Source organism: Oncorhynchus mykiss, chromosome 10 (assembly GCF_013265735.2).
Source record: "Oncorhynchus mykiss isolate Arlee chromosome 10, USDA_OmykA_1.1, whole genome shotgun sequence".
Classification (NCBI taxonomy): Eukaryota; Metazoa; Chordata; class Actinopteri; order Salmoniformes; family Salmonidae; genus Oncorhynchus; species Oncorhynchus mykiss.
The window spans coordinates 14176857-14193225 of NC_048574.1; the positions used below are offsets into that span (position 1 = coordinate 14176857).

Consider the following 16369-nt stretch of genomic DNA (forward strand, 5'->3'; position numbering starts at 1 on the left):
TCATAAGAAACAGATTTGGAGAGCCTTTACACATGAAAGAAAGAAAACGGTGGTTTGATTCATTCTGAAAAAGAGAATTACATTTAATTTACGCCCGCTTGACTCAGGCATATCCTCACAACAGCCCAGTTTCAGTTGGCAAATCAGAATTTTCAGAATTTTATTTTTTTTACTCACTCACTCACTCACTCACTCACACACACACACACACACACACACACACACGGATGCGCAGACAGTTTTCAGGTACAGTTTCAACTCCACTGCTTCCTTTTCTTTAGCAATTTCCTTCTTGCTTTGAGTAGCTCTCATACTGAGTAACTCTCATGCACATGCCCAGTTGCCACAAACCATAATGGCCTCTTTACTCAATTTATCAGGAGAGGAATGGAAGGTATTTAAACCCCCTAGAGTCAATCTAAGTAACAATAATAAATAAATAAATCCCCATCAAAATCTGTCAGCCGATGTCACACTTCCGTATCTGCGGTGAAGTGTCAGAGCTGGAGCAGTGTTTGTCAGACCATGAGACATCCCAAAGTTCTGTAGCGTTTGAACGGTTTGACTAACTATTATGACCACTATATGGAAAGGGGAGACTTTCGCCAACATGATGGTGTTCTCCATTTTTCTCTACAACCCCCACAAGTGTCACGGGACTTGTCTGAAGGTAACTGATACTGGTTGAAAGAAATTACTGGAAGTATGAAGGTAGTTTTCAAAAGGAGTTAAATATGTGTAAAAAATATATATATATATTTATTTCCTGGGCTTACTCATTTCTCCTAGATATAGGACAAACACTTCAAAACCTTGTTTCTTATGATACATTTATGAATGTGTTATTCAATGCGTTTCTCTTGGCTATAGTAGTAAAGGCTAAATTAAATGTTTTATCAAATAATTATTTTATTTATGTTTATATCTAAAAGGGTCCTACAATTCTAAATCAAATAGCTAAATGATCCATAGTATAACCATCTTAAAACAATTCAAATGTCAGCTTAGAACCCCCCCTTTACTACTATAAACAATCACAGACTGACTTAGGTGTCAGCAACCACTCCGGCTTCAATCAGAGTAAGGCCTAAAGACGGATATTCGACGTGTAAACCAATCTCTCTTTCTGCCCTGAGGCTTCTGTACTGTACCTGTTGAAGCATGTATAAAAGCTGGCAATTTGCATAATAACAATAATAATAATGGCTCCCATAGCTTAGAGAATAAGGATTTGGATTTGGAATATATATTTGGACTACATCCAGAAATAGCCATGTTGTTACTTTGGTGTGTGTGTCCTAGCCTCACTGTCTGTGTCTATCTCCTCATGTCTGTCTGTCTGTCTCTAGCATGAAGATGGGGTTCGCAGGTCCATGCTGGGGGACAGCCCCAATAATCTGCTGACACACTACCACGAGGATGCCAAAACCATGTATGAGGTGTTCCAGAGAGGCCTCCACATAGCCGGTGTGTACACACACACACACACACACACACACACACACACTGTGGTCTGAAAAAGTGCTGGTGCACTGTCTGTGTGGTCTGTCTGGTGAGGGGATAAAGTACTATCTAGATTACCATGGCAACTGAGAGCATTGGAAGTAGCATCTGAGGTGAGGCCTAAAGTCAGACTGCGGACAGACTAGACTGTGTATACAGTACCAGTCAAAAGTTTGGACATACCTACTCATTCAAGGGTTTTTCTTTATTTGTACTATTTTCTATACTGTAGAATAATAGTGAAGACATCAAAACTATGAAATAACACATATGGAATCATGTAGTAACCAAAAAATTGATTCTTCAAAGTAACCATTCTTTACCGTGATGATGTCGTTGCACACTCTTGGCATTCTCTCAACCAACTTCATGAGGTAGTCACCTGGAATGCATTTCAATTAACAGGTGTGCCTTGTTAAAAGCTCATTTGTGGAATTTCTTTCCTTATGCATTTGAGCCAATCAGTTGTGTTGTGACAAGGTAGGGGTGGTATACAGAAGACATCCCTATTTGGTAAAAGACCAAGTCCATATTATGGCAAGAACAGCTCAAATATGCAAAGAGAAACGACAGTCCATCATTACTTCAAGATGGAACATTTCAAGAACTTTGAAAGTTTCTTCAAGTACAGTCGCAAAAACCATCCAGTGCTGTGATGAATCTGGCTCTCATGAGGACCACCACAGGAAAGACCCAGAGTTACCTCTGCTATGATGAATCTGGCTCTCATGAGGACCACCACAGGAAAGACCCAGAGTTACCTCTGCTATGATGAAACTGGCTCTCATGAGGACCACCACAGGAAAGACCCAGAGTTACCTCTGCTATGATGAAACTGGCTCTCATGAGGATCACCACAGGAAAGACCCAGAGTTACCTCTGCTATGATGAAACTGTCTCTCATGAGGACCACCACAGGAAAGACCCAGAGTTACCTCTGCTATGATGAAACTGTCTCTCATGAGGACCACCACAGGAAAGACCCAGAGTTACCTCTGCTATGATGAAACTGTCTCTCATGAGGACCACCACAGGAAAGACCCAGAGTTACCTCTGCTATGATGAAACTGGCTCTCATGAGGATCACCACAGGAAAGACCCAGAGTTACCTCTGCTATGATGAAACTGTCTCTCATGAGGACCACCACAGGAAAGACCCAGAGTTATCTCTGCTATGATGAAACTGGCTCTCATGAGGACCACCACAGGAAAGACCCAGAGTTACCTCTGCTATGATGAAACTGTCTCTCATGAGGACCACCACAGGAAAGACCCAGAGTTACCTCTGCTATGATGAAACTGTTCCTCATGAGGACCATCACAGGAAAGACCCAGAGTTACCTCTGCTATGATGAATCTGGCTCTCATGAGGACCACCACAGGAAAGACCCAGAGTTACCTCTGCTATGATGAAACTGGCTCTCATGAGGACCACCACAGGAAAGACCCAGAGTTACCTCTGCTATGATGAATCTGGCTCTCATGAGGACCACCACAGGAAAGACCCAGAGTTACCTCTGCTATGATGAATCTGGCTCTCATGAGGACCACCACAGGAAAGACCCAGAGTTACCTCTGCTATGATGAATCTGGCTCTCATGAGGACCACCACAGGAAAGACCCAGAGTTACCTCTGCTATGATGAAACTGGCTCTCATGAGGACCACCACAGGAAAGACCCAGAGTTACCTCTGCTATGATGAATCTGGCTCTCATGAGGACCACCACAGGAAAGACCCAGAGTTACCTCTGCTATGATGAAACTGTCTCTCATGAGGACCGCCACAGGAAAGACCCAGAGTTACCTCTGCTATGATGAAACTGTCTCTCATGAGGACCGCCACAGGAAAGACCCAGAGTTACCTCTGCTATGATGAAACTGTCTCTCATGAGGACCACCACAGGAAAGACCCAGAGTTACCTCTGCTATGATGAAACTGTTCCTCATGAGGACCATCACAGGAAAGACCCAGAGTTACCTCTGCTATGATGAATCTGGCTCTCATGAGGACCACCACAGGAAAGACCCAGAGTTACCTCTGCTATGATGAAACTGGCTCTCATGAGGACCACCACAGGAAAGACCCAGAGTTACCTCTGCTATGATGAATCTGGCTCTCATGAGGACCACCACAGGAAAGACCCAGAGTTACCTCTGCTATGATGAATCTGGCTCTCATGAGGACCACCACAGGAAAGACCCAGAGTTACCTCTGCTATGATGAATCTGGCTCTCATGAGGACCACCACAGGAAAGACCCAGAGTTACCTCTGCTATGATGAAACTGGCTCTCATGAGGACCACCACAGGAAAGACCCAGAGTTACCTCTGCTATGATGAATCTGGCTCTCATGAGGACCACCACAGGAAAGACCCAGAGTTACCTCTGCTATGATGAAACTGTCTCTCATGAGGACCGCCACAGGAAAGACCCAGAGTTACCTCTGCTATGATGAAACTGTCTCTCATGAGGACCGCCACAGGAAAGACCCAGAGTTACCTCTGCTATGATGAAACTGTCTCTCATGAGGACCACCACAGGAAAGACCCAGAGTTACTTCTGCTATGATGAAACTGGCTCTCATGAGGATCACCACAGGAAAGACCCAGAGTTACCTCTGCTATGATGAAACTGGCTCTCATGAGGACCACCACAGGAAAGACCCAGAGTTACCTCTGCTATGATGAAACTGGCTCTCATGAGGACCACCACAGGAAAGACCCAGAGTTACCTCTGCTATGATGAAACTGGCTCTCATGTGGACCACCACAGGAAAGACCCAGAGTTACCTCTGCTATGATGGAACTGTCTCTCATGAGGACCACCACAGGAAAGACCCAGAGTTACCTCTGCTATGATGAATCTGGCTCTCATGAGGACCACCACAGGAAAGGCCCAGAGTTACCTCTGCTATGATGAATCTGGCTCTCATGAGGACCGCCACAGGAAAGACCCAGAGTTATCTCTGCTATGATGGAACTGTCTCTCATGAGGACCACCACAGGAAAGACCCAGAGTTACCTCTGCTATGATGAATCTGGCTCTCATGAGGACCACCACAGGAAAGACCCAGAGTTACCTCTGCTATGATGAATCTGGCTCTCATGAGGACCACCACAGGAAAGACCCAGAGTTACCTCTGCTATGATGAAACTGGCTCTCATGAGGACCACCACAGGAAAGACCCAGAGTTACCTCTGCTATGATGAATCTGGCTCTCATGAGGACCACCACAGGAAAGACCCAGAGTTACCTCTGCTATGATGAAACTGTCTCTCATGAGGACCGCCACAGGAAAGACCCAGAGTTACCTCTGCTATGATGAAACTGTCTCTCATGAGGACCACCACAGGAAAGACCCAGAGTTACTTCTGCTATGATGAAACTGGCTCTCATGAGGATCACCACAGGAAAGACCCAGAGTTACCTCTGCTATGATGAAACTGGCTCTCATGAGGACCACCACAGGAAAGACCCAGAGTTACCTCTGCTATGATGAAACTGGCTCTCATGAGGACCACCACAGGAAAGACCCAGAGTTACCTCTGCTATGATGAAACTGGCTCTCATGTGGACCACCACAGGAAAGACCCAGAGTTACCTCTGCTATGATGGAACTGTCTCTCATGAGGACCACCACAGGAAAGACCCAGAGTTACCTCTGCTATGATGAATCTGGCTCTCATGAGGACCACCACAGGAAAGGCCCAGAGTTATCTCTGCTATGATGGAACTGTCTCTCATGAGGACCACCACAGGAAAGACCCAGAGTTATCTCTGCTATGATGGAACTGTCTCTCATGAGGACCACCACAGGAAAGACCCAGAGTTACCTCTGCTATGATGAATCTGGCTCTCATGAGGACCACCACAGGAAAGACCCAGAGTTACCTCTGCTATGATGAATCTGGCTCTCATGAGGACCACCACAGGAAAGACCCAGAGTTACCTCTGCTATGATGAAACTGGCTCTCATGAGGACCACCACAGGAAAGACCCAGAGTTACCTCTGCTATGATGAAACTGGCTCTCATGAGGACCACCACATGAAAGACCCAGAGTTACCTCTGCTATGATGAATCTGGCTCTCATGAGGACCGCCACAGGAAAGACAGAGTTACCTCTGCTATGATGGAACTGTCTCTCATGAGGACCACCACAGGAAAGACCCAGAGTTACCTCTGCTATGATGAATCTGGCTCTCATGAGGACCACCACAGGAAAGGCCCAGAGTTACCTCTGCTATGATGAATCTGGCTCTCATGAGGACCGCCACAGGAAAGACCCAGAGTTATCTCTGCTATGATGGAACTGTCTCTCATGAGGACCACCACAGGAAAGACCCAGAGTTACCTCTGCTATGATGAATCTGGCTCTCATGAGGACCACCACAGGAAAGACCCAGAGTTACCTCTGCTATGATGAATCTGGCTCTCATGAGGACCACCACAGGAAAGACCCAGAGTTACCTCTGCTATGATGAAACTGGCTCTCATGAGGACCACCACAGGAAAGACCCAGAGTTACCTCTGCTATGATGAATCTGTCTCTCATGAGGACCACCACAGGAAAGACCCAGAGTTACCTCTGCTATGATGAAACTGTCTCTCATGAGGACCGCCACAGGAAAGACCCAGAGTTACCTCTGCTATGATGAATCTGGCTCTCATGAGGACCACCACAGGAAAGACCCAGAGTTACCTCTGCTATGATGAAACTGGCTCTCATGAGGACCGCCACAGGAAATGAAGACCCAGAGTTACCTCTGCTATGATGAAACTGGCTCTCATGAGGACCGCCACAGGAAATGAAGACCCAGAGTTACCTCTGCTGCAGAGGATAAGTTCATTAGACTTACCAGCCTCAGAAATTGCATCCTAATTAAATGCTTCACAGAGTTCAAGTAAGAGACACATCTCAACAACAACTGTTCAGAGGAGACTGCGTGAATCAGGCCTTTGTGGTTGAATTGCTGCAAAGAAATCACTACCAAAGGACACCAGTAACAAGAAGAGATTTGCTTGGGCCAAGAAACACGAGCAATGGACATTAGACCAGTGGAAATCTGTCCTTCGTTCTGATGAGTCCAAATTTGAGATGTTTGGTTCCAACCACTTGTCTTTGTGAGAAGCAGAGTAGGTGAATGGATGATCTCCTCATGTGTGGTTCCCACCGTGAAGCATGGAGGAGGAGGTGTGATGGTGTGGGTTACAGTAGGACATACTGAAAAGCACTTACACATACTGTGTTTGATTTCTTTCAGAGAGTCATGGAGTTGGAGGCTAACCAGAACCCACATTAAATAATGAATGTAGATTTTAACCTGGCAAAAACACGTTGTGTGGGAAGAAAGGTAATCGGGGAAAGGGCCACCGTTGATGTGCCGGGTCAGTGAGGAGCAAATATGCTACGATCTCGAGTGCTGGTTTGGTCCTGCAGAAATGCCAGATTGCTCCCTACAACACTGAGCGCCTCCACCAACAACTGGTGCCAGAAGCAGAAAGGGAGGAAACACGAGGACATTTGTGATTGCATGGGACAATGTAGAATTACACCATTCACATGCAATCACAAACTGGTTTTCAGCCCATCCAAGAAGGATTTCCCTTTTCCTCCCTCCCTACTCACCTTTCCTCAAGCCCATTGAGGATTTTTGATCAACGGCCACATGACCAAATGTCCCCCCTGGATGCCGGCTGCAGAGACATCTCAGCTGAAGACTCCCAGGAGTGGATGAGGCAGGCCAAGCATTTCTATCCAAGGTGCATAGCGAGAGACGACATAAGATGTGATGTGGACGAGAACATGTGTCCAAATGCTGAAGATGGTATAGATTAGAACAGGACGGGGCATTTGACTATTTTTTCCCTTGTATGCCTTTTTTACTGTAATTGTGTTGTATTTTTACACATTTGGAACTAAAGGCCATGTATGTTGGAGGTGTTGTTGAACCAAAGGCCATGTATGTTGGAGGTGTTGTTGAACCAAAGGCCATGTATGTTGGAGGTGTTGTTGAACCAAAGGTCATGTATGTTGGAGGTGTTGTTGAACCAAAGGCCATGTATGTTGGATGTGTTGTTGAACCAAAGGCCATGTATGTTGGATGTGTTGTTGAACCAAAGGCCATGTATGTTGGATGTGTTGTTGAACCAAAGGCCATGTATGTTGGATGTGTTGTTGAACCAAAGGCCATGTATGTTGGATGTGTTGTTGAACCAAAGGTCATGTATGTTGGAGGTGTTGTTGAACCAAAGGCCATGTATGTTGGATGTGTTGTTGAACCAAAGGCCATGTATGTTGGATGTGTTGTTGAACCAAAGGCCATGTATGTTGGGTGTGTTGTTGAACCAAAGGCCATGTATGTTGGAGGTGTTGTTGAACCAAAGGTCATGTATGTTGGAGGTGTTGTTGAACCAAAGGCCATGTATGTTGGATGTGTTGTTGAACCAAAGGCCATGTATGTTGGAGGTGTTGTTGAACCAAAGGTCATGTATGTTGGATGTGTTGTTGAACCAAAGGCCATGTATGTTGGATTTTTTGTTGATCACAATTTCATGTTGCTAATAAAGCTTTTACTGCAGCAATTCTGTCACTTACTATTTTATCTACTGTACATTCTATAAAGTAAAGATGACTCATTCACTTTTAGATAGTAGGTTGCCAAAAAGGCACACATACGACACTCAACCAACAAATGTAGAGTGGTTTACAGTAAAAGGAAATGGAATGATAAAAAACGGTGTATTTCATATTGTCTATTGTCTGCAGGTAGAACTGAAACATGAAAAGTAATGCAGTTTTTGTAATGCCATCAACTGTTAGTATTTTGAAAGTTGTTTTGCTATGATTGACTATATGTTGCTCTTAGATAGAAAATATGCTCGTGTTTTGACAGAATGATTAGATATTGAGTCTGGTTTGCCGTGTTTTTATAGAGTTAGTGTATGTAAACAACGTTTTTTTGCATTTTAAAATGCGGAGTTGGTATTTAATGAACAAAATGTGGTTTTGAGCAGAACATTTACTATTTGTCTAATTGTGTGATGTCGGTGTGTTGCTGTGTTAAGAGTTTAGAAAAAGTATCTTAAGTACAGGTAAACACTTTAATAGCCGAGCAGTTAGTCACTAACTGTGACTAGCTGGCTGACTGACTAGCTGACAGACTGACTAACTGACTGACTAGCTGACTGACTAGCTGACTAGCTGACTGACTAGCTGGCTGACTGACTGACTGACTAGCTGACTAACTGACTAGCTGACTAACTGACTAGCTGACTAACTGACTGACTGACTGACTGATTGACTGACTGACTGATTAACTGACTGACTGATTAACTGACTAGCTGACTAACTGACTGACTGACTGACTGATTAACTGACTAACTGACTGATTAACTGACTAACTGACTAGCTGACTAACTGACTAGCTGACTAACTGACTGACTGACTGATTAACTGACTGACTGATTAACTGACTGACTGATTAACTGACTAGCTGACTAACTGACTAATTAAATATAGTTACATTTACATATTAGTAATTTAGCAGACAGTCTTATTTCAGACTGACTGACTGACTGACTAGCGGACTAACTGACTTGCTGATTGACTAGCTGACTGACTGACTAACTGACTAATTAAATATAGTTAAATTGACATATTAGTCATTTAGCAGACGGTCTTATAACTGACTAACTGACTGATTCCAACATAATGCTGAGCAGCAATTGTAGTTAGTAGCCAGTAAAAAGACTGCTAAAGAGGAATCGATAGAGGAACAGAGACTCTACATGCATGGTCACGATGAGTGTCAGTCATGTGATCCTTTGGGGGTTTCTGTGTTTTTGTAAATTCACTGACTCGTCTTGTTGTGGTATTGTCTCTAGGTGATGGACCTTGCTTAGGCTCCCGGCTACCCGAAAAGCCTTACAAGTGGCTGTCCTATAAAGAGGTAAGCACAGAGTAGAACTACCTCTGTGCAGAACACTGAAGCACAAGAGCAATCTATAGCTCTGTATGTAACTCAGTCCTTGTAGTTTTATATTCCACTTGGACGTGTCAGGTGGTTGATCAACAGATGCTCAGTTTACAGTACCCCCTACGTCTGCTGCTTCTAAAACATCTGTAGCAACACACAGTTGTATTTCAAGTTGATTTACACTAAAGCTTTATGTACCATTGCACTGAACAACTGGACTTTTTAACATACATTTATTAACAAAACCGGAGGGATTTATTTTCAGCATTCTATTCATGGTATTTTATCTTCTATGTTACTGAGAGGGATTTATTCAGGAAGCTTATAAACACTTCAGCATTGGAATGCTGCAGCTGGAAGGATTCTGGAGTTACAAAAACACTGCTCCAATATTTGATCTATGACATCATGACAGTTGAGGAGAGCATAGCGCAAACAAGCTTGTTTTATATTTTTTTATACTGGCATATTTATTGTTTCAACATACGCTCAGCTGCTGCCCATTCATTTTCACTTCCAGGTCACAAACCGGGCGGAGTACTTGGGGTCGGGGCTGCTGAGCCAGGGCTGCACGCCGTGCCCAGATCAGTTCATCGGAGTGTTTGCACAGAACAGGCCAGAGGTGAGGTCATTGTCAAAGCGAGACATTATGTGTGTCTCAAATGGCATGCATTCCCTACATAGTGCAATATTTTTGACCAGACCCCTATTAAAAGTAGTGCACTATATAGGGAATAGGGTGCCATTTGGGACAAGAAACTGATTCACAAATGTTCTGACATGATATAAAGGTTAACAGCTCCAACTCCATTCGTAGAGGCTTTTTTTTTATTGCGCTTTATGGCAACGGTGCCCTGGCCTCCTTTTGACCTGTCTGTCTCTAATTGCAGTGGATCATTTCGGAGCTGGCCTGCTACACCTACTCTATGGTGGTGGTGCCTCTGTATGACACACTAGGGCCTGATGCCATACGCTACATCATCAACACTGGTAAGACTAGCAGATTTCAGATTTCTGTGTCCCAATGGCACCCTATTCACCTCTATGGGCCTTGGTCAAATCTAGTGCACGACATAGGTACTAGGGATCCATTTGGGACAGAGCCTGACAGTAATTGTACTGCTGGCATTAGCGGTGCGTGGTTAAAATCACCAGGGATGCTAATCCAGAAAAAAAAGCCATATTACAACCTATGTGTTGTGATAATTGCGTTGTTTTCTCTACAACCTGTTAGTTCATATGCCTTGCCACTGTGATATATAGATAGGCCTAAGGCAGAGACAGTAAGAACACACAGTGGCAGAATAAATTCAACCACAGCTTTGTTTCATCACAAAACCGGAGAGCAACCCCTGTGAAGTCCACAAAGCATATTGTATGTAACGAACCGTTACGTGGCCTACAGCATGATAAGTTAATGTTCCCCACATTTTCTGACTCCTAAACAACTATTGATTTAGAACCACAGAGTTTTACCGCAAGTCTTAAAGAAAACAGAATCTGCCTCCACCATTCCAGAACCATTTACACTTCAACATTTCAACATTATCTAATCACCTCTGCTAGGTCTAATACAGTGACAACTAAAAGATATCAAAAACTATTTAGTCCAATCAACATAAGCTAAATATGATGTGGCTGTCCATGGTACTGATTTCTGTGTGTGTGTGTGTGTGTGTGCTTGCATGTGTGTGTGTGTGCTTGCATGTGTGTGCGTGTGCTTGCATGTGTGTGTGTGTGCTTGTATGTGTGTGCGTGTGCTTGCATGTGTGTGCGTGTGCTTGCATGTGTGTGCTTGCATGTGTGTGTGTGTGCAAATAGAAAAAACATGTTTTCTCACCCTACTTGTAGAGAAACGCCAATGCCATCCTCTTCTTTCATGTTGCTGAAACGGTCTATGACTCTGTCATACAGTGCACGTTTTTAGTTTTTGGTGTCCTCGGCTACTATGAATACACGCCACTGGCCACTGGAGCTTGTTGTGTGCTGGTGTAATTCTATAGCCAGGCCGGGGTTATGCCATACAGGTGTATGCCAACGCACAACCTATTGTGTTGGCACATGCCCTACTTTGCCCCGTCTACTCTTTATTAACCTATAGCACTAGATCTGAGACTCTTCCTTTTAATTTAAAAGGAACATTTCTTTAGTTTCATGGACCAGTTATTTTGATACTTTTTTGCGGTCCAGTTGTGTTAAAAAATGATGTTACATTTTAGTCGTTTAGGATTGTAACCAACAAACTTTAATTTACAGACCCAATGCTCTTAACCACTAGGCTACCTGCTGCTAACAGCTTGTATGAAACACATCCTACCTATAGATCTGGGATGGGCAACAGGCGGCCGTGGGTTTTGAAGGCCCTCGGATCGATACCCACCCAAAAAAGATATTCTATATTTATTATATATATTATATATTTATTATATATATATTTTTGGGAAACTCTGTCTAGGGTATGCACATGTGGGTACGCAGACCTGCGAGCAACTCTGGCCCCTCATGAAGAGTTCAGTGGTTTTGTGGCCCCCACCCCCATCAAAGTTGCCCATCCCTGCTATAGATGAACCTCATAAGCTGAGACACTCGTCCTTCCCTTCCTGAACAGTTGTCCTTAGACAAGAGAATTCTGTTTTATTGTGTTGTGTTTCAGACACACAATCCCTCTCTCTCTCTCTCTCTCTCTCTCTCTCTCTCTCTCTCTCTCTCTCTCTCTCTCTCTCTCTCTCTCTCTCTCTCTCTCTCTCTCTCTCTCTCTCTCTCTCTCTCTCTCTCTCTCTCTCTCTCTCACACAGACACACACACACACACAGAGGAATCAGGTTAGGGCTCACCTTCGCCTTATGCTGGAGGTAATGAGCTTAGCTCAGTTGGTTTGGGAGGAAGGGAGAGCCTCTCTCTGTCGTTACACTTTCCTCCTTCCCCATGTCCTCAGGACTTTCCATCCTTCAGTTTGACACTAATCAGTTAACTGACATCAAACTCTATGTTATTCATCTCTTTCCAACTGCCCCTCAGTTAGACAGTGCTTTTGTTTTGGCCCAGTGTCCCAACAGAATTTGTCTCTGCTCCAAGGCCGTGAAATGGAAATCTGTGTGTAGAACAGTAGTTATCTGTGTGTTTACTAGCTGATTGGATCATGTATGTGTCTTCTATTTCTCACACAAGAAGTGGGGGCCTTTTGTGTGCTGTCTTTCAGCGGACATCGTCACAGTAATCTGTGACAAGCCTGAGAAGGCCCAGGTGCTTTTGGGTAATGTGGAGAGGCAGGAGACCCCTGGGCTGAAGAGGATCATCCTGATGGACCCCTTTGATCCTGCCCTGCTGGAGGAGGGGGCGGGCTGCGGGGTCATCGTCCAGTCCATGCAAGATGTGGAGGTAGGGATAGTGTGTAGGGGGGCACAGGTGATGGGGGAGTAGTGTATGGGGGTAGGGAGTGGGGAGAGAGGGAGGGGGAGAGTAGATGCTCATGGAGAGGGGAGGGAGGGGCTTCAGGTAGGGAGGGAGAGAGGCCTCAGCTCAGCTAATATAATGTATCAAAGCCCAATCCTGTCTATGCAGAGACTTGTAGCTCAGCTGTGTACTCTTTCCACTGCTTGCAAGCCACACGACTGATTCTTTGGAGAAGAATGAACAACACTTCAATGGCTCCATGTCTATGTACTCTGAACACTCCAAACACTAATGTATGACTGGTGTGTTGGCTATAACTTAATAAACTGCAGTATGTACAGTGTTTACTGTAATCCATGTACTAGCCCTCTGAGGGCAAGAGATAGGCATTATTATCTCTGCAGAACATGATGGTATCTTGAACAGGTATAGCCTGTCTCACTTCCATGCTGTAAATTACCATGTCAACAAAAAACAAACATTATGATACAAGCAAAAGTTATGGTTAAATCCTACATTTAGTCAAATAAAGAAAGAATGCTTCCGTTACAGTTTACTAAATGAACCTAGTGTAAAACTATGCAAGCAAGAGAGAGTTGTTCAGATATTTAGGCCCTTCCACTTTATTATGGCTGTGTTTTATGGTTCTTCTAATGATTATCTAACACAAGATGATGTGCTTGTTTGCATGCTGCCGTCCCATCCAGGATCTGGGCAGAGAGAACCACAGAAAGCCCCTGGTGAGTTCAGTCTTATATGTCTGGTTTGGTTAGTTGTCTGTGTCTCAAATAGCCACCTATTCCCTACTCAATCCATGCCGCCCAACTCTCACCTTAAAGTAGTGCACTAAATAGGGAATATGGTGTCAGTTGGACAGCATCCAGCCTCGAGATGTATACGGTCTGTCCCTGTCTGCCGCGCTCTGCACAGGCAGAATGCAGGAAGACCTCAGAGTGGTGCTGACTATGTTTTGTTATGTTTTAGACATATTTTAGACAGGATCTCTGGCTGGGTGACAGTTTTCCCTCCATGACCTATTTGTGTATGCAGAGAGGGTTGTGTTGAATGTGTACTTAAATGTTATACAATTCAGATTTGTGCTTTTGAGACCTGAGTACAAACCAATTGGTTCCCTTTAATTGCAATCTATGTGTGCTATTGTGTTAGAATTGAGATCACACGATCCAAGACAACACAGTAGAGATAAGGTCTGCAAACATTCTTTAGCTGTCTGTTACTGTAGTAACCATTGTTTAAAATGCAGACTGTATTAATATCCCTTTTGATCTCACATAGCACTTTAAGTCTGTGAGTGTTTTGTATTCTCGTTTTACGTGACCATCTTCTACATTCACATATTGCTTTAAATGCCTGAGATGGGCTAATATAACGTTGACTATTATCTGAAGGTGATATCAATGAGTTCATGATCTCATTCGGACTATATCCTGACTGTGCTTTTGTTCCCCACAGCCACCTACACCAGAAGATCTGTCCATTGTGTGCTTCACCAGTGGTACCACAGGTATCTCCATCTAGCCACCAGATAAACTATAGCACGCCAAAGTGTCTTATTCTTACAAGCTGATCAAATTGAATCAAATGTTATTAGTCACATGTGACCTTAAAGTGAAATGCTTACTTACGAGCCCCTAACCGACAGTGCAGTTTCAAAAAATATGGATAAGAATAAGAGATGAAAGTAACAAGTAATTAAAGAGCAGCAGTAAAAAAATAACAATCTATACAGGGGGGTGCCGGGACAGAGTCAATGTGTGGGGGCACCGGTTAGTTGAGGTAGTATGTACAGTGCCTTGCGAAAGTATTCGGCCCCCTTGAACTTTGCGACCTTTTGCCACATTTCAGGCTTCAAACATAAAGATATAAAACTGTATTTTTTTTGTGAAGAATCCACAACAAGTGGGACACAATCATGAAGTGGAACGACATTTATTGGATATTTCAAACTTTTTTAACAAATCAAAAACTGAAAAATAGGGGGTGCAAAATTATTCAGCCCCCTTAAGTTAATACTTTGTAGCGCCACCTTTTGCTGCGATTACAGCTGTAAGTCGCTTGGGGTATGTCTCTATCAGTTTTGCACATCGAGAGACTGACATTTTTTCCCATTCCTCCTTGCAAAACAGCTCGAGCTCAGTGAGGTTGGATGGAGAGCATTTGTGAACAGCAGTTTTCAGTTCTTTCCACAGATTCTCGATTGGATTCAGGTCTGGACTTTGACTTGGCCATTCTAACACCTGGATATGTTTATTTTTGAACCATTCCATTGTAGATTTTGCTTTATGTTTTGGATCATTGTCTTGTTGGAAGACAAATCTGCGTCCCAGTCTCAGGTCTTTTGCAGACTCCATCAGGTTTTCTTCCAGAATGGTCCTGTATTTGGCTCCATCCATCTTCCCATCAATTTTAACCATCTTCCCTGTCACTGCTGAAGAAAAGCAGGCCCAAACCATGATGCTGCCACCACCATGTTTGACAGTGGGGATGTTGTGTTCAGGGTTATGAGCTGTGTTGCTTTTACGCCAAACATAACGTTTTGCATTGTTGCCAAAAAGTTCAATTTTGGTTTCATCTGACCAGAGCACCTTCTTCCACATGTTTGGTGTGTCTCCCAGGTGGCTTGTGGCAAACTTTAAACGACACTTTTTATGGATATCTTTAAGAAATGGCTTTCTTCTTGCCGCCCCTCCGTAAAGGCCAGATTTGTGCAATATACGACTGATTGTTGTCCTATGGACAGAGTCTCCCACCTCAGCTGTAGATCTCTGCAGTTCATCCAGAGTGATCATGGGCCTCTTGGCTGCATCTCTGATCAGTCTTCTCCTTGTATGAGCTGAAAGTTTAGAGGGACGGCCAGGTCTTGGTAGATTTGCAGTGGTCTGATACTCCTTCCATTTCAATATTATCGCTTGCACAGTGCTCCTTGGGATGTTTAAAGCTTGGGAAATCTTTTTGTATCCAAATCCGGCTTTAAACTTCTTCACAACAGTATCTCGGACCTGCCTGGTGTGTTCCTTGTTCTTCATGATGCTCTCTGCGCTTTTAACGGACCTCTGAGACTATCACAGTGCAGGTGCATTTATACGGAGACTTGATTACACACAGGTGGATTGTATTTATCATCATTAGTCATTTAGGTCAACATTGGATCATTCAGAGATCCTCACTGAACTTCTGGAGAGAGTTTGCTGCACTGAAAGTAAAGGGGCTGAATAATTTTGCACGCCCAATTTTTCCGTTTTTGATTTGTTAAAAAAGTTTGAAATATCCAATAAATGTCGTTCCACTTCATGATTGTGTCCCACTTGATGTTGATTCTTCACAAAAAAATACAGTTTTATATCTTTATGTTTGAAGCCTGAAATGTGGCAAAAGGTCGCAAAGTTCAAGGGGGCCGAATACTTTCGCAAGGCACTGTACATGTAGGTTATTAAAGTGACTATGCATAGATGACAACAGAGAGTTGCAGTGG

General features: G+C 43.9%; 1 protein-coding gene across 4 annotated transcripts in view; it reads left to right on the forward strand.

The window, feature by feature from the left end:
- Positions 1-16369, forward strand: part of LOC110533375 (long-chain-fatty-acid--CoA ligase 6) — a 95276-nt gene that overhangs the window by 61705 nt on the left and 17202 nt on the right. For all 4 annotated transcript variants that reach the window (XM_021617510.2, XM_021617508.2, XM_036989728.1 and 1 more), the window contains 7 exons: positions 1350-1467; positions 9392-9456; positions 10004-10105; positions 10374-10473; positions 12683-12861; positions 13584-13616; positions 14350-14401. In XM_021617510.2, coding sequence (XP_021473185.2) covers positions 1350-1467; positions 9392-9456; positions 10004-10105; positions 10374-10473; positions 12683-12861; positions 13584-13616; positions 14350-14401 — 649 coding nt within the window. The remainder of the gene's footprint in view (positions 1-1349; positions 1468-9391; positions 9457-10003; positions 10106-10373; positions 10474-12682; positions 12862-13583; positions 13617-14349; positions 14402-16369) is intronic.